The sequence below is a fragment of the Bombus terrestris genome, chromosome 1, assembly GCF_910591885.1.
Source record: "Bombus terrestris chromosome 1, iyBomTerr1.2, whole genome shotgun sequence".
Taxonomy (NCBI): Eukaryota; Metazoa; Arthropoda; class Insecta; order Hymenoptera; family Apidae; genus Bombus; species Bombus terrestris.
In genome coordinates this window covers 13,836,751-13,854,811 of record NC_063269.1, presented here as the reverse complement: position 1 = coordinate 13,854,811, position 18,061 = coordinate 13,836,751, and the positions used below count along the sequence as shown (strand labels likewise).

Below are 18,061 nucleotides of genomic sequence, written 5' to 3'. Positions count from 1 at the left end.
CGTTCGGTGAAGATCGGGACTAAAAAACTATCTCGCGTCGTTACGCGGTTTGTGCTTCAATATGAAATAACCATGATTTTTGAGAAAATAAAACTGAAATTATATATGATACAATATAGTACACTTTATTCGAAATAGTATATTAAATATCGATTATTTTAATACATTAATAACTGAGGTGTACTCGAAAATTCTCTGATTGATTTAAATGCACTTTCTTTTCTTTCCCTGTAGATCTCATTTAATTTAGATAACATTTATGATGTGGAATTATTATTTTGTAATGGAATTATTATATTATTATTTTTCATATATTAAATATAAGGACGTGACTAGTGTAAAATATAAATTGCTAAAAAATGAAAAGTTTAGTTTTTGTAAAGTTTAATTTTTGTACTGTTATCGGTACGTCAATGATAATTTGTGAATAATGTATTATTTTAGTATTTGCAATCTTTCAAGGCGATAAAAATAACGCGGGTGTTATTTCCTTGTTTTGGCATAATAGTTTATTTAGGATAAAAATATTTCGATAAAACATTTTAAGTATTACTTCAAACAAAATTAGTCGAAGCTATAACAATTTCACGTTCGATGAAATCATACGGCACCGTTGCTTCGGGTACATAACAGTAATATCACAATAAAAGCACGTTCGACATGGAAACCATAAGTTATACGTTTTAAAGAAATGCAATATTAGTCCACTGCGATTTCTATAGTGCACTTGCTCCACTTGCAACAATGCGTGGGCCAGCAGCTATATTTCTTTTAAATATCTATGATTTAATTAATATATCCTTTGAAAAAATATTATACAATATAAAAAAATATAATACATGACAGTAAACAATTAAAATAAACAATAAATCTGCTTATAAATAACCAAGATGTAAAATGCAATTAATTTCCCATTCCCTGTAAGATGGCAGTCAAGTCAACCACGGCGCTAGAAATCAGTCGATTGCAACTCTATCTATGTAGTTTCTGAAGGGTATATAAGGCCGTGTCAGCGACGCCATGTTTAGATTGTAGGTGGCTTTCTGCGGTTGCATATACGTGTTGTCCGTTATTTTCAAGTACTAACGTTTAATTATTTATTTACAAGATACATCGCAACACGAAGGGTTCTGTGCATGAAGTGTGTTACTATTGGTGTTGTGGCTGATTAATTTCTACTAGTGGTGTATGGAATAATTTGATCGACGCGAACTATTTCGTGACTTATGGACCTTCGTTTCTCTGGATTCTTTTGCTACCTCATAAATTGTTTACAAGTTGTTCGCTCTGCTTTGCGACTAAGCAGAGCTCGTAAAACGTGCTATTCGCGCTAGGAATATAATTTCCTTTTCAGGAGTCATTCACAAGCATCGGATAGACGTGATGCATCTTTACTAGAGGCATTTGCACGTTTTATAACCTGACAAACAACACATCCGAAGTTTCTTTATCTTTATCATGTCATCGCATCTTTGACAAAGTATTATCGGTAAAAATCCAAGCAATATACAACGTTCACACTCTCATGTGTTTCCGATCACGTATAGAATGAAGAAAAAGTGTTTGTTCGTTCAAATCAATCACTAAAAATGTTTGCATATTTTGTAAAATATTATATATTCTTGTAGACATAGAAGTTCTATTTCTGATCTATGTTTCTGCCCTATCTTTTTCAAGATTTCATAATATCATCATTTTATCACATTCCTGGACAAATTTACACGCACTTTTATATTAACTTTTTTATTGTTATGTAGCGTTTCAAAAATGTAGTATTAATATAGATATCGAAAATACTTTAGGTACAATGATTATTGTCCTATGATATGATACATGAGCATGATGATGGGTTGATTAGTACTCTTTATGCCGATGTTATTCTATCAAATATGTTGTGTTCATCCTTATTTATTTTATTTGTTGCGTTAAAAAACTATATAAATAAGATTTAACTATTAAAGAGAACGTATTTGTGTAAATTTGTATCTAATGCTATATTTTATACAAACTACTTATTAAAATGATTTATTTATTAAACACTAGTTTGATCATTTGCTATTATTTTATGAAGATGTGCAATTATTAATTTATAATTAACTGTTTTAATGATAGAAAGTCATATATATTGGAATACAGTTCATTGTTTATATAATCAAGTGTTAATATCTATGTCAATTTTTGTAAATGTACAAACTTTTATGTTTAATTCATTGTTTTAAAATCAATGCAATTAAATATAATTGTCTCCTTGTTTCAGGTCTAGAACAAATAAATGCGTGTCAAGATGTGGTCATCACAAGGTAATAACTCAAACTCAAATGCATCATCCAAAGAAGAAAAGAACCTACGTACATTGGGCATGACATCTGCTATTAGTGTAGCAGAACCAAAGCCCAGTGATTTTACTAGGACCAATGAATTAAAGGAGGCATTAAAGCCATATAATGTATTTGAGTCTGAGGCAGAGTTAAATCACAGGATGGAAATTTTAAGGTATTGCATTTACACTTACATTGTATAATATTGATATTTTGAACACTACTAACTATGTATTATGTTAATTCTAATGTTTGATTAGTAAATTAAACACACTGGTGAAACAATGGATAAGGGACACAAGTATTGCCAGAAATATGCCATCCAGCGTAGCTGAACAAGTTGGCGGTAAAATATATACTTTCGGTTCATATAGGTTAGGAGTACATCACAAAGGTGCTGATATAGATGCTCTATGTGTTGTACCACGGCACATCTATAGGTCGGATTATTTTGCATCATTTTTTGAATTACTGAAAATGCAAGAAGAAGTTACAGATTTAAGGGTATGTACTTTACACAATATCAAGTAATCATAACAATTATTTGTTCATTTAATCCGCATTTTCTTTATATAAAATTTACACAGTGAGTAATGCAATTAATATTTAGAGTTATCATTAGTTAATTAAAAATAAAAATCTCTAATTAAATATATCATACATAAAATGTTTATTTGTTCAAATGCAAATTTTATAGTTATTTAATTGTATTATTTAACATATTTTAGGCAGTAGAAGAAGCATTTGTACCAGTAATAAAAATGAATTTTGATGGTATTGAAATTGATATGCTGTTTGCCAAATTGTCACTTAAAGAAATACCTGATTCAATGGTTAGTAACTCACTAAATAATGTATATAATGTTTCTCCACTTTTTTATAAATTGCATATCAAATAAATTTTCCCCATATTTGTAGGATCTTAAAGATGACATGCTTCTCAAAAATCTTGATCAAAAGTGTGTAAGAAGCCTTAATGGTTGCAGAGTAACAGATGAAATACTACGTTTAGTACCCAATATAGAAAATTTTAGGCTGGCACTTAGAGCCATTAAGTTGTGGGCAAAACGTAAGATTACCTGCTTTTTAATTTCTACATGTTTTGAGATGAGACAAGCGTTTTTTTTATACATTGTTTTATTTTCTCATTTTTAGGACATGGGATATATAGTAATGTATTAGGCTATCTAGGTGGTGTGTCTTGGGCAATGTTAGTTGCAAGAACATGCCAACTTTATCCTAATGCTGTTGCAGCAACATTAATAGAGAAATTTTTCCTTGTATTTTCACAATGGAAGTGGCCACAACCAGTCCTTTTAAAGCAACCTGACAATGTTAATTTAGGTTATCCAGTTTGGGATCCTAGAGTAAGAATCATTCTTAAAGAATAAATATAAATTCTTATAGAATCATTATTAAGAATTATTCTTAATATTGCTTTTGATTAAAATATATTTTATACTAATAAGTTTCTTAATTTAACAAACTTCTTTCCCAAGGTGAATATATCAGATAGATATCACTTAATGCCAATAATTACGCCGGCGTATCCTCAACAAAATTCAACTTTCAACGTATCAGTATCAACAAGAACAATTATGCAAGAGGCATTCGAAAATGGACTTTCGATAACAGAAGAAATTATCATGGGGAAAGCAACGTGGGATAAATTATTTGAACCTCCAAATTTCTTTGGAAAATATAAGCATTATATTGTACTACTGGCGAGAAGTTTGACTGCCGAAGATCAGCTTGAATGGTGTGGACTTGTCGAGTCTAAAATACGACATTTGATAGGTAAAATATTAAACACATATTAAATATATTCGATTATATACAGTGGCTCACGAAAGTATTCGAACGCTTACATATGCAAACTTAAATGGCCAAAATAATGTACATTAAAGTAATTTGCTTAGACAAGCAGATGTCAATAGGAAGATGGAAGTCTTAAGATTATGTCAGTAAAATTTGAAAAGGATTCAACAACGTAGGTAGGAGTTATGATACATTTATTAGAAACACGCATTGTAAGTGACTCACAAAAGTATTTGAACATATATTATTAAATTATTATTTACATATATTACATATATTATTAAATTATTTAATATTAATATTTTGTTGGACCATCTTTAGCAATAGTGTGTCTCAATCGACGTGCCATACTGTAAACCAATGATTTTGTAAAACTACACTCAACGGAGTCCCATATTTCTATAATTTCATCTTTCAATACTTGCTTTGAGATTATTTGAAATTTATTTCATCTTTCTCCGCTTTCAGCCCATAAATTTTCTATCGGATTTATGTCTAGACTTTGCGATGGGGTAATTAACATGTGTGGTGTGTTATATACGATCCATTCTTTCACAATTTTAGCAGTATGCTTAGGATCATTATCTTATTGGAAATGGAAATCTTCCAATAATACTAATTTACGGGCACTTTCTTCACGGTTATTTTTTAAAATATTTAAATACTTATATTTACCAAGTATTCCATCAATGAATATCAAATTTCTAGTGCCACTAGCAGCCATATACCCCCACACCATGACCGATCTACCTCTGTGTTTCACTGCTTGATGTAAATATCGAATTTCCAATTCCGTATTTGGTTTTCTTTACACATAATTTTGACCACCTGATCCAAAAATGTTAAACTTTGGCTCGTCTGAAAAGATGACTTTATCCCAAAAAGAATTACCTTTATTAATATAGGTTTTTGTAAAAGTCAATCTTTTTTATGATTTACCGCATTAATATATGGCTTCTTTCGCAGTACTCATGAAAATCATTGTTTCGTAAGATTTGTCGACATAATTCTGGGTGAACTTCTTTATGAAACATATCAGCTACCATACTTGCGAGTTGCGGAGCGGATGTAGTAGGATTTTTTTTAATTCGCGAATGATAACTTTCTCCTCTCTTTTAGTCAATTTCTTTGGTCTACCTAATCGAGCTTTGTGTGCAAGTGTTCCCTCATTCTTTGACTTTTTTATGATATAATGTATTGTGGACATACTTCTGTTTATAATTCCGGCAATCTTGCTATATGATTTTATTACTATATATTATTTCTCTTCCACACTTTTTTGTTTCATATTTTTTGATGTTCATTTTAAATACTATTGTGCACACTTTTACGTTACTGTTACTGAAACGATAACCTAATATCAAGTGAACGTATTAATATTTTCATTTAGCAATGATGTTTACATTCGGTGCAAAGCAAGATGAAAAACTATCAACAGTGTTACAGCGTTTGAATACTTTTGTGAGACACTTACTATGAATGTTTCTAATAAGTGTATCATAATTCCTGGTCTGTATTATTGAATTGTTTTCTAATTTTACTGATGTAATCTTGAAACTTTCCCGTCACTATAGATACCAAATTGTTTTAACAAATTAGTTTAGTACACCTCATTTTATTAATTCAAATTTGTAAATGTAAGCGTTCGAATACTTTCGTGAGCCACTGTATGTAGATATAATGAAGTTCGTCGATAAACGTACATTAATCATTATAACAGACGAGGTGTTGTACAGAAAAATTAATCGAACGATCCAATAAGTTAAATTATTTGTAATCGAATAAATAATGCGTTAATTTTTGTTATTTATCAATTCGTATAAAAAGTTTTAAACACGATCTGGCTATTATATTTTTTATTACTTGCGGTTTGCACAATATCTTGTGAATTTATCGATAACTTCAATAACGATGCATTGGCTGCCTTGTTATTAGTTTACCATATCATGTGGTTACTTTTATTGCTGTTATTACAAGTTGTGTATAGGTTTTCATATCACAAGTTTATGCATCCTACACAGGAGTAAATGGACTCTAGATCAATGAATTGTATAAGCTTCTGTCTTAATCTGTGTCTATTCTAATCATAAAAAATTTGACTTTGAATATTTAATTTGTCGATAATGCAATGCTAATAATCCGCGGGTGCCAAAATGGCAAAACCCTAACTCTTAAAAACAGGTACTCTGGAAAGAAATCCACACATTACATTGGCACACGTGAATCCGGAGGCATTTCCACCACTAAAACCAGAACCGGAGGGACACTGCTCCATGTGGTTTATCGGCTTGTTATTTGCTAAAAGCGAAAATTTAAACATTGATCTAACGTACGATATAAAATCGTTCGTGGACTCAAGTAAGTACATTATGACATGTGTAATTAAATTATTAATAATTTAATTTTTAATTTTCTTACATACTCATAAACCTATAAAATTATAGTTCTGAGGCAAGCGGAACAGTTGAACTTGTTAAAAGATGGTATGTGGATTGAAGCAAAACACGTTAAGAGAAAGGATCTTCACACTTATGTATCTCCTAGTTTGCTCAAACGAGAAAGAAAAGTAATTCATTTTTCCTTTAATCTCATTTCCCTTGTTTATTTACTTGTGTACTTGTTTATTGATGATTTCTTTCTTATAGATTTCTGGCAATGTACATAAAAACGGAAATATTGCTGGGAACGGTAACACTGGTGGCGTTTCTCCACGAAACCAAGGGGATTTGACGAACAGGAAGAGACTATCCGACCAAAGCACAGACGCATACGGAAAAAAGCGAAGAGTCACCGATAATGAACAAGCAGTAGCCCATGTAGGTACTGAAAATAAAATATTATTAATCATTATTAATTAATTATCTTTGTTTTGATATATAATGTAGGATTATTTATTTAGAATTGAACAGGAAACGATGGCTATTTAACGTGAACTTAATACAATAATGTGCTATAACTAAGACAATTAAATAGTTAATTTACAACTCTCGTCACCACGGTTCCAACGCTCTCTTTTACACGAACCACACTCTCTAACTTCTCAACTCATGACTGACTGTTAATTTGTCTTTCTCCCTTAAGCATCCCTTTATCTTTTCTCATAGCTTCACCACGTACGTGTTCCGCGACTGCTCATGACCATAGTCACGTAGGCCTTTTTTTAACTATTCGACTGAAAGACTGACGACACATTGATGGGCCTGTCAGCACTTAGGCTTTTTCGCGACATTGTTTATGGTTCATATTTTTTAGGCCATTTGTCCACGATACTACAGTAATATTTAATAAAATTTTATTTATAGGGAGAAGACGGGTCGCTAGTCGTTCAGTCTTGTGGAGAAGACAGTAATTCCGGATTTAGCTTGGATGAATACAAACAAACGTTGACAGCTACTAAGGATGTAAGATATTGTACATATAATGAACAATAATTGTCATATAACAGATTAGGTAACTACATATAAAAATAGAGCAGCAATAGTAAAATAATTTTGGATTTGTTGGAGAAGACATTAATTTTTAACGTAAATCGGAATCTTGCAGAGGTAAGGAGCGGAGAATATAGCAGTATCGATACATTCAATTTATTTACGACGTCCCGCTTCTTTCTCTTACTTTAGTTTTCCCAACAATCTTAGTACTTTAACCGTTTCGTTATTTCAAATATTTTAGGAAGGGCCTACTGGTGCATCTACAGTAGCACAGGAAGGATACGTTTGCACTTGACCACTGCAGGATTACTACCTCACGTCGATCCACAGATGCTCCTCTGGGTCATCTAGACTGTAATCGCTTCTCATGCAACCATCCACTGCCCACTGTAAGTCCCCTGTTTCGTAAAAACAAAGCAACGTCACGCGTTGGAGAAAACTACCCGATGGAGTCAATCGATGCACGATTATGTGACAGACGTTCTAATTTTAATATTTATGAACAACATCAACAGTCAATGGAAACAATTGGACAACAATGAAAAAAAAGCCACTAACAAATGATTGTGCCAGTGTCTGTGATGTTACTTTTTTATCATAAAAATCGCGTTGGTCATTTTGAAAAGTCGCGACCGAAGAATTAGTAATAACCAAATGGAGCATTGCCATGTCTCTAAGGTTCATAATTTTTTTATATTTCATTTTGTACATATCACTTATAATAATTTTTATCCATAAAATTATTTAAAAAAGAAAGAAAAAAATTAAAATAAAAGGAAAAGGAAAAAAGATAGAAGAGACACGGTATCAGGTTTAGGAAAATAATTCGTGTCACTGCGCTGAAGTGTGAATAGGTAATGATATTTTGATTAAATGCTTCTATTAGGATTTTCAGCTAAATGAAAAGAAAAAGGAAGAAAGAGAAGATTCGATGTTGCGAGGAAGAAACGTATTCTTGTATAAAAAGCATTTCTTTAATGCATAAGTAGATAAAAGATAAAAAAAAAGATGTACGTTTCAGTTGTAAATAATTCATGCAACAAGTCGTTACTCTCGCGTCGGTGTAAATTATATGAAACAAACAGTGTCTCTTTAAGTTTGTAACAGTATAATCGTAGTATGATAGTAGATCTTAGTTTCTTTAATTATTTTATAATATTTTTCAGCTATTTATATTATCTATACTAAACGAATATCTCTCTTGAATTAGTTGCTGTACGAACTTAATTCTAATATATACGGCATTCTCTATATTTTTCACATAAGATGCCTGAAAAAATTATTTTTTTCTTTATCGTAACCTATCGAGTAACAGAAGGAAAATCACCGGCACTGGCATAAGAAATTGAATGTTTCATTTACAGAAGAATCATCGATTATAGATTCAAATTAATTAGATTCAAATATATGGTTACTCATAGTTAATACTCTGTAAATGAAACACTTGTAATTAAGCCATTGACTATCTTTGTTAACGATCGTGTTACGTAGAAGATATGTTTCGTATGAAGAGTCGCTTTTTAGTTTTTATTCACAGAAAACGAAGTTGTAGCTTTAACAATGCAACATGGGACTGGCATCTGGATTATTCAAATCATCTATATCACCTATTGGTGAGTTTTTCAGGTGTTCGACTGCCTTCAGTTCCCTTTCAGTTTAGAATTATATCCTATAATGACCCCGATTCTATCTTTTTTATCGTTTCATTGCTTTCCTTTACGAATTACCAACTGTGTTAAAGGCATGTCGGTTATTAACACACGTTTCGAGGTGTTTGATGTTCACTCTTTAATAATAATAATATATGTATAAGTATCGATACAAACGATACATTGAAACGTATAGGTTAATCTCAGAAACTAAGTATTTGCAGAGTAATCTTCGTGATATATATTTACGTACAAATTATGATTTTTGTATCGACTCGTGTATTAATATCGCGACACAAATTAAATAGTTGTTTCTACATTCATACAATTATTATCATTTATTTTCATACCACATTCTATATTTTTGTTTCATAAGTCTTTTTCGAAAGTATGTGATTCGATTAAGACTTATTTCGATACTCTGCGAATACTATAGTTACTTCTATTGAGATTAGGGACCATTTCGTTATTTGTACATATTCGTCGTAATCTTGAGATCATTTCATTTCCTTATACGGCTTCTTTCCTCGTGTATGATTTACGTTGCGCCAATTGAAGTGTATATGTATAGTCGAGAAATTATGCTGTATTAGAAAATGGCTTTCCTTCTTTTTTCCATTATAGCTTCAATTATGGTATAGTTAGAATAGTGTATAATAGGTAAGCAATATGTTATATTATTTATAGCGTATTCTATCAGTTTGTTATGTTATCCACTCTGTTCGATTAATACGAGCATTCGAGATTTTTACAGATCTAGGCAAATGTACATAAAATTTCCGATTTATATGTAAACTAAGATTTTTTAATCCAGAATAAAAATTTTTCTTACAGAAGAAATATGGATAATCTATTATGCTTTCCGCTACGAAGGATATTATTTATTCTGCTGTTTATATGAATTGCTTGCTTTATCTGTAAATATTTCATTCCGATATGAGAATGGATCTCGATTCGATGTTACACATTTTAATATTTAAAAAAAAGAAAAAAAAAGAAAAAAGATATTTATATCGTTAGTGATTAATAATTTCTATTCTGTATTAATTTTACATTTCTTAGATTTAACAAAGATCATAGAAACAAAGAGTTATATTTGCAATATTACTTCGGACTCGTTTTACAAAAAGATATTCTTCTTTTGCTTTCATAGTTAAACACATTAAACTTTATTCATTAATCTCAGCTTAGTGTTACATTAGTGAACTAGATTTATTTTTATCAGATTTAACACTTGCGATTTTGTTTTATTTGGATAACTTCCCATGAATTTTTGTCGTACACCGATTATAAAATCATTTTTTCTCAATATAATTTTAATTAAAATTTGACAGCTATTATATTTCTCGATTTCACAATAAAATACTATTACAAATCTAGTGGTAATGATCTTGGCCAGCAACTATTTCAATGTTGTATCTAAAAAAAAATACTTTCTTATGATGATTGAATTATGAAATATCCTCGTATTCTCGTTTAGCTTGATATTGCTAGTCTGATAGTTGTTTTCAAAAACTGACTCCAAAGCAGTGATAAAGTCATAAAAAGCTCACATAATATGCAGAGAAGTGCCTCACAACATACTTACATTTCGTAATTAATCGATAGTTTAAGGAGACCCTCTATAACGTATATCTGCTTTGAAAGTTACATTTGTTTTATTTGCTATTTACTACATGAATTTATGTTACCACTGTATTCTTACGACCCTACAATCCACTTACAACAATAGTCAGTTCCTATTTCTTGGATAAGAATGAAGGGTATAATCAATTACAACCTTTATCCTTATAGACGAATTAAAATCCGGTTATAGAGGGTTAGTAGTTACACATTAAATTTATGTAAAAATCTATGTTTTTTAATTTTTTTAATAGATGCTAGATGTTTCTCGGTTGCTCGCTTGTGTCTTTTAATAAACAAAATTTTTTAATTGTCGTAATACTACTCCCATAGATCGAAGATATAAAATACTACTCCCATAGATCGAAAATATAAAATACGTTATTTATATCTGACGTAAGTTCCTCTTCTTTAAATTCAGTTTCATCATTTTTCGCCATTTCATAAAATGGACTCGAAAACGACTAGTTATCGTGCAATACATAAATTTCTAAGAATTTTCGACTGATTCTTTGGTTAAACGTAGCGATAATCGATTAGAAACTTTAAACGTATACTTGATCGGGAAAGGGAAAGTTACGATTATAGAGAAACATTTTCTTTGGAAAAATACACGTTTCGTGAAGCCAAGTGTGCGCTCGTATAAATTAGCGTTTCAAAGAGTTAGAAATCGGCATACCAAGCTTTGCGCGTATTTTTTCTAACAAAATCATGTCTTTAATCGAGACTTTTCCATTGCTTATTGATAATTCTGTTACTAAATTAATTTTCCAAGTTTGGACGCGACAGCAATGATTTTTCGAGTATCTGTTATGATACGATTAGATTAAGTATGGCAGCTTATAATGCTCAATGAAAATGCTCAGGAAACAATTTTCTATGATTAAATCGTATTACAATATCAACGAATTTCATAGAATAATTAAAAGTTTCGTGCTGCTTATACTCAATGAATATTTTTTAAATAGTCCAAACTTTTCTCATTGAATATTTTTGTTCAGCATTCAGTTTTTGAAATCTCACACGACTTCTGGAATTCTCATTCTCTTTATTACTATTATAGTTCTCAATAATATTTACTAATATAATTACAAAAAGAAACGCTGTACTTTCGTGTAGTCAATTTACTTATTGTTATTATAGCTATAATAATAGCAGTTGCTATTTTCGTTAATTATTAGTTAATTTTTTGCTATCGAAATAGGACATGTAACGAAGAACAAATGTACATCATAATAGTTCAACGTTATCTAACAGAGAAAACACGCGATTGAAATGACGTGAATAGTATCGTGAGATTTTACACAATACTATCAGGCAGATTAATATAAGCAGTGAACATCAATATTATCCTCGCACGTAGTAACAATAAGTGGAAGAAGAAATTCTTTCGTTTCTTAGAAAAAGGAAGAAAAGAAAACGAATGAGATCGTGCACTCGAACTCCATTCACGTATTTTTTCGTTCCGAAACGTCAGACATGTCTATAACACATTCGTACATTCTCGATCAATTCTCGAGAACGTCGAGTCGTTCTCTCTGTGTGTCGATGCGACGTTCTCGAGTCGATAAACGAATAAAACAATTAAAAAGCCCCACAAAAAGCAAGCAAAACGAGTAGATAAAGATAAAAAACGAAACTGTGAGCACACCATCCGTAACACACTTCTCTCTTATACAATATAAACGAATAAACAAAAAAGAAACGAGTAAAAAGGTAAAAACGAAAAATTCGAAAAAAATTGCTGAGGGCAAGACTAAGTCTATCGTTTAGAAACGAGTGTTTTCAAGAGTGCGCGGAATAGTAAAAAGTTTCAAAAGTTTCTCGACCGATCTAGAATTCTTCTCGGGCGTTGTCCTGTATTATAACTCTCTTTTTCTCTCTTTGTCCCTCTCTGACTCTCTTTTTCTTTCGCTCTTTTTCTCTATTTCTTGAACACAGCGCGAAAAGAACTCAGAACGAAAGACATTTAGTAAACTCTCGCTTCCATTAACGGCAAACACACAGAGAACAGTACGCACGAACACATACATATAGTTCGAAATACACAGAGAACAGACAGAGTATTGTACATGAAGTATCGTGTATACACTTAACGTGCATATTCGTACACACAAACACATACACCAGAGGACCTCGTGCACAGGCAAACGCACGATTTTATACGGAACATAATTGTGGGAGGTAACCGCGAATGCATCTGCGAGGCTGCGTATTAACATGTGAACGTGTGAGTCAGTTTTGTCTGAATGAAGAAAAAAAAAAGGAAAGAAAGAAATAAACAGTATCGAATACATTACCGTGTGTTTATGTGCTTGTATAGCATACACAGGCTGTCACGATATACCGACCGACACGGTCCCATTCCTAAAAATCTTCATGCACACCCGTGAAAATTGGTATGGATTTGATTTTTAGTTATCAAGAATCGTAAATCACGGCCACAGGACAGGCATGTGAACGAATCGTTCTAAACGTGGCGAAATTCTTTTACGTTCTCCGTACCGACGAAGAAGCCGTTTTGTACCGATGATCAACTTTGAGAAATGAAAAATGACAATCGCGAGGGAAGAAAGGGTGAAAAAGCGATTCTCGATATACACTAACTTGCTCCGCTGGGAATGAACACGAGCTATTAATAGCCGCTACCACAGAGTATCGTTCGAACGATATTTACCTGTATTATCGTTTTATACTTACCCTTTAACTTTTCTAAGTCTTCCCTTTTTTCTTTTTTTTTTTTTTTTTTTTTATCTTATAATCACCATGTAATCGTTTAAAACAAATTTATCAGTATAATGTACCTTTGTTTACGAACGTCTAGACGATTCGGCCATGACTGCTAAGAATTCGCTCCATACCATCATACACCGAGCAAGCAACCAACCATCGTCTGGTTCGTTGTCCCACGATCGTATAAGTCGCGGCCATGTATCTCTGTTCTGAAACGAAACGCGTGCAAAGCCTTTGCCGTCTGTTTCTTTTCCATGTCTGAATACCTCGTGGAGGATCAGCCGTGTCTCTCCGGATCGGCGTCAGAGGTACATGACGATGCACACTGTTACTTAAGTTCCTGCCACTGAAAGTGTACACACGTGCTGTAAACGTGCATGGATCGCAGCGGACCGTGTGGCGAGAGATCGGTGTATCGTGAAGGCCGTATGCGCGTTAGCTGTTACTCCATTCGTAGGATCGAGGTCGTTGTAAAGAGATAACACACGACGGCAGGGTCCACGTGCTTCGACCTGGCAATAGGGACGATTATTTACCGTGAATCACGAGTTATATGCATAATTTGTATCCCCCTCGGCAGTTGTACACTCTGTATCTTTCTTGAATAAACCGAAATAAATTTTTCTTTTAATTCCTTCAGCCAACACGTACTTGTGTTCGACGACGATTAGATAGAATGATACGTTCCGAGAGCTTGATATACGTATATCGTTGGTACGTTGTAAATCACGTACAAGTGACTTCCAATAGAGAAAAATTAATTTCGACAGATTCGATCTCTGTAGTCATTCTATCTAGTCGACGTTGACGTTTATTCTTTTCAGACCTGACACTTAATTTTAGTTCGGTTAATAATTGTCGATCGTACACCGTTTACCGTATCATAAGAAGATTGATAGTGAAAGTAATGTTTTAGGGATATGAAGGAAATATATAATTGCATTGATTAAAGTATTAAGGGAAATTAAAGAAGTTGAAAGGTTACGAAAGATGAGTCTTTTATCACAGTAGAAAATTATAGTGCGCGTTTAACAGCTTTACGTTTAATATTGAAGAATTAAATCTATCTTTTCACTGTTCGATTATAAGATCAAGTCGTATATCCGCAATTAATGGTTCGAATAATTTGTTTCTTTTTATATGTTCAATAAATTCGACAAGTTGAGTTGATCCTTGTAATCATTCAAATAATACTTTTCAAAACGGAGAGATATGCCATCGATGCTTTTACTATCTACAAATAAGTTGAAACGTGTAAATTATATATCTACTAAGCAAGTTTAGTGCAAGAATTTAATAATATTCAGTGATGTTATATTTGGAAAATAACTTACAACGCCAAACGTTTCTAAGGAAAACACGTAGAACTTGCCAGCGGTAAGGTATGATGGTTTCTGCGATCGAGCGATACAAAATATTAAAGATCGCGTGTATTGTTCCGGTAAGTCATACCAGTTTATGAAATAGCAAGCCACTTGCATTTCACTACTCTGGAAACGATACAGTTAGTATTTTTGTTGAAATTATGAAGTCATAAAAATTTTAGTTACTTGTGCGCTTTTCGATTTGCGGTGACCATTTTTTAATTATTGAATTATTATATTTTAATGGTTGTAACATGAGAAATATTGAAATAAATAATAAAAACTACTTTTGTCTATGTATTGTTTTTGATAATTACCTCGTTAATTAGACACTCCCCTAAGAAACAGTAGCAGAATGCTAATAGTATAACAGCGCATGAGTAAATTATAAAATGTATGGTATTTATATCTTCTCCAGAGTCGGTCGTCTATAAAATTTTACTTATTTATTTTAAAATAATAATAAATTGAGAGTGTAGAATAAGCAAGACTCCCTTAAAGCCATTAAAAAACCAAGAAAAGATTGTAAAGTAAATTAAATTACAAATAAATAAAATACAGGAATAAAACAAAATGTAAACAATTGTATCATTACCATGAGTAATTGGTAGACCACGATGCATAAAGAGAATATTAATCCTAATGTCTGTATAAACATCAGAGAACTAAATGCCTTTGCTAAAATACTTGCCAGTCTGTAATTCAATTAACAATAACATTTTCAATCAAATCGTACTAGGTCAACGAAGGAATTTTATTTTTATGTTCATCGACTTACTGGAGAAGTTCGATGTGTCGTTCAACGAGCGCTCTCATTTCTGGAGAATATATTTGCGGTTCAATACTGATATTTCTGATACGATGTGCCAGAATTGAAAGTTGACTACAAAGGTGAAACGTTAACGCCACCAAAAGACTATCCGCGCCGGTTGCACCGATTGTTAACAACATACTTGCTGGTATTAAATAAACGCACAATAAAGCGTATGATTGTACTCCTGTCACTTCATAAATGTTATTCACTTTCATCGGTAACTCGTAAGGAAGCGTACAATTATTGAATTCTGCGAATTAATGTGATATGTTAACGAAACGTAAATATATATTCAAAATATAACGAATAGAGTCAGTTTACGATTTTATAGACAATATTAGAAAAGTCGTCTGTAGTTGAAGAGTTAATAATATTTAGTTAATAACCTTACATATATTATTAATAATATATTAATACTAAAAGCTTTGATTTTACAAAAGTACAAAAATACAAAAAAATACAATATTCTATCAAACTCACATTCCACTACTTATACCACTTATCGAAAATGAAGAGAAGGAAGACCAAAGAAGAGCATCGAGTACATAAATTCGCGTTTGCTTGGCCGTCGAACGAAACTGTGCTGGAAACGACCGCGAAAAAGAGAATCGCACAGTCGGTGGTCGTGCAAAATCTTCGACAAACTGTGACAGGCTCGTAAAACGTAACCGTTTTGTGTATCGTGAAGGAAGTAACTGTCGCCTTGGAACACCATAAAGCTGCATACGCGAGGTAACTGTACGCGTGATCGTATGGATACGGATATCGAATGCGTTTCCTGGATCTGGGCGATAAAGTTCGCATTAAAGTCTTGATTTATCCTGCATGAGTATTCGCGACGCGTTGATAATACCTGCCGGCTTAATAAAACCGCCACTTTTACCACTTTTTCCATCCCACAATCCACGTTGTTTTACGTTTTAAGTTTGAAACATCAAGCACCGATTTCCGAATTTAAAATTAAGTTCTCGTTGATGGACATCGTACAAATACGTGTTTTCCTTGACTTAAAGTACGGAAAATAAACCAAAAAGCAATTAAAAATAAACTCTACCTATTCACACATTACATTTACTTGTTAAATTATCTTCATTCATTTTACCCTTAGATTTAAAAATTTTGCACAATGGAATGCGGATAGAGCATTTAAGGAATAGACAAATGTTTCGAAGCAAAAATATACACAGAATTGACATATATATTCTCTAATTATTTGGTGACACTAAATCAAAAAGTAATCAAGAGTAGCATCTCCCCACATATCACATTGACTCCCACTTATTATCAATAGATTATTCTCACTAATATCATTCCTCTTTGAATAAGAATATCAACATCTTGAACTTCGTCGATCGACAGAATCAATCTATTCTCTCGAATTATAGATACGAACCACCGAATTACAGATTGAACTTACTGGATAAAAGACAGCTGACGATTGGTTTGGCATAAAACAAAGTGGGCACGAAGAATAAAGACAAGACCGACGAGGTGGAAAATAACGTGGCGGCCACGTTATACCAAACGACCGTTCGCCTTTCCTCTTCTGATCTATACAATCCAAGTTTCACGTCCCTTTTCACGACCGTCAGCAATGGTAGCACAAGATGCATGTTCAACCGAAACATCATGGCCTTTAGTACTATCAGGATGGTCGGGAATGATAGCGTGATATTCTTCAGCGTCTTTTCAAGGTCATGTATATTCTGCAGCAGCGTCACAATCTCCAACCAGGTGAAGATCACGACGTACGTAACGTAGAAGAAAAATCGAACATCGTTACGATTATGCGGCCATAGCCCGGATAAGTTCAAGAGTCGTTTGCTCCACGAGATCACGTTCTCGTCGTAGAACAGTTCTACGTACGATGATATCGGCTTCTTCATTCTTAAAGACGTGACAACTTGACTCAAGACTTTTAGCTTGAGGACTGCTACAGTATCGAATTGCAATTGTCGAGATGTTACTCTTTTTTCAAATGTCATGTATATTGTAATTTATGGAGATTAAGATACTTTTCGTGTCAACTGTAATCCGATGTACATATTGAAGGATGGTAGAATAACACATAGCAAAAGGAACTAGTGTTATAGCTTTTGATACGATTCGTAACAATTCAGTTGCTTTTTAAGTATGTATATTTGATATATTTGATCAATAGTGGAAAAAAAGTTCCTGAATTTATGATATTTCTCTTATAGCCGGTAATTAGACTTTTCATAAAGACAGTAGAGAAGAGACAGTTCGTATCGGAAAATTAGAGATTCTCGTGAGTCTTTCCGATCGATATTAATTGTCTATTAATGAGTGA

At 32.6% G+C, this 18,061-nt stretch overlaps 2 protein-coding genes across 4 annotated transcripts; one reads left to right on the top strand and one right to left on the bottom strand.

Moving 5' to 3' along the window:
• Positions 1-1,012: 1,012 nt before the first annotated feature.
• On the top strand, positions 1,013-14,216 carry LOC100643840 (poly(A) polymerase type 3). Of its 3 annotated transcripts, none has more exons than XM_048409419.1 (12): positions 1,013-1,031; positions 2,258-2,493; positions 2,579-2,822; positions 3,047-3,151; positions 3,237-3,387; positions 3,474-3,685; positions 3,818-4,115; positions 6,318-6,494; positions 6,581-6,702; positions 6,782-6,952; positions 7,439-7,537; positions 7,809-14,216. In XM_048409419.1, the coding sequence occupies exons 2-12, from the start codon at positions 2,273-2,275 to the stop codon at positions 7,860-7,862; spliced, it is 1,854 nt and encodes a 617-aa protein (XP_048265376.1). In that variant the 5' UTR covers positions 1,013-1,031; positions 2,258-2,272; the 3' UTR covers positions 7,863-14,216. The 3 variants fall into 3 exon arrangements, 2 of the variants coding, with proteins under 2 accessions (XP_048265376.1, XP_003393427.1); XR_001099029.3 differs by lacking the exon at positions 1,013-1,031 and adding an exon at positions 1,041-1,489 and having other exon boundaries at positions 6,782-6,956; XM_003393379.4 differs by lacking the exon at positions 1,013-1,031 and adding an exon at positions 1,041-1,489.
• Positions 14,217-14,599: 383 nt separating this feature from the next.
• On the bottom strand, positions 14,600-17,780 carry LOC100644510 (odorant receptor 82a). The gene is made up of 6 exons (XM_003393385.4): positions 17,168-17,780; positions 15,715-16,000; positions 15,532-15,631; positions 15,254-15,364; positions 14,907-15,062; positions 14,600-14,806 (listed from the first exon to the last, which is right to left on the bottom strand). The coding sequence occupies exons 1-6, from the start codon at positions 17,733-17,735 to the stop codon at positions 14,756-14,758; spliced, it is 1,272 nt and encodes a 423-aa protein (XP_003393433.2). The 5' UTR covers positions 17,736-17,780; the 3' UTR covers positions 14,600-14,755.
• Positions 17,781-18,061: the final 281 nt, after the last annotated feature.

Coding starts and splice junctions, on each gene's coding strand:
- LOC100643840 (XM_048409419.1), top strand. CDS start 2,273: ATGCGTGTCAAGATGTGGTCATCACAAGGTAATAACTCAAACTCAAAT. Junction 3,388..3,473: donor CATTAAGTTGTGGGCAAAAC/GTAAGATTACCT, acceptor TCTCATTTTTAG/GACATGGGATATATAGTAAT. Junction 3,686..3,817: donor ATCCAGTTTGGGATCCTAGA/GTAAGAATCATT, acceptor TTCTTTCCCAAG/GTGAATATATCAGATAGATA.
- LOC100644510 (XM_003393385.4), bottom strand. CDS start 17,735: ATGACATTTGAAAAAAGAGTAACATCTCGACAATTGCAATTCGATACT. Junction 15,365..15,531: donor TGGTCTACCAATTACTCATG/GTAATGATACAA, acceptor AAAATTTTATAG/ACGACCGACTCTGGAGAAGA. Junction 14,807..14,906: donor CCTTAGAAACGTTTGGCGTT/GTAAGTTATTTT, acceptor ACTTATTTGTAG/ATAGTAAAAGCATCGATGGC.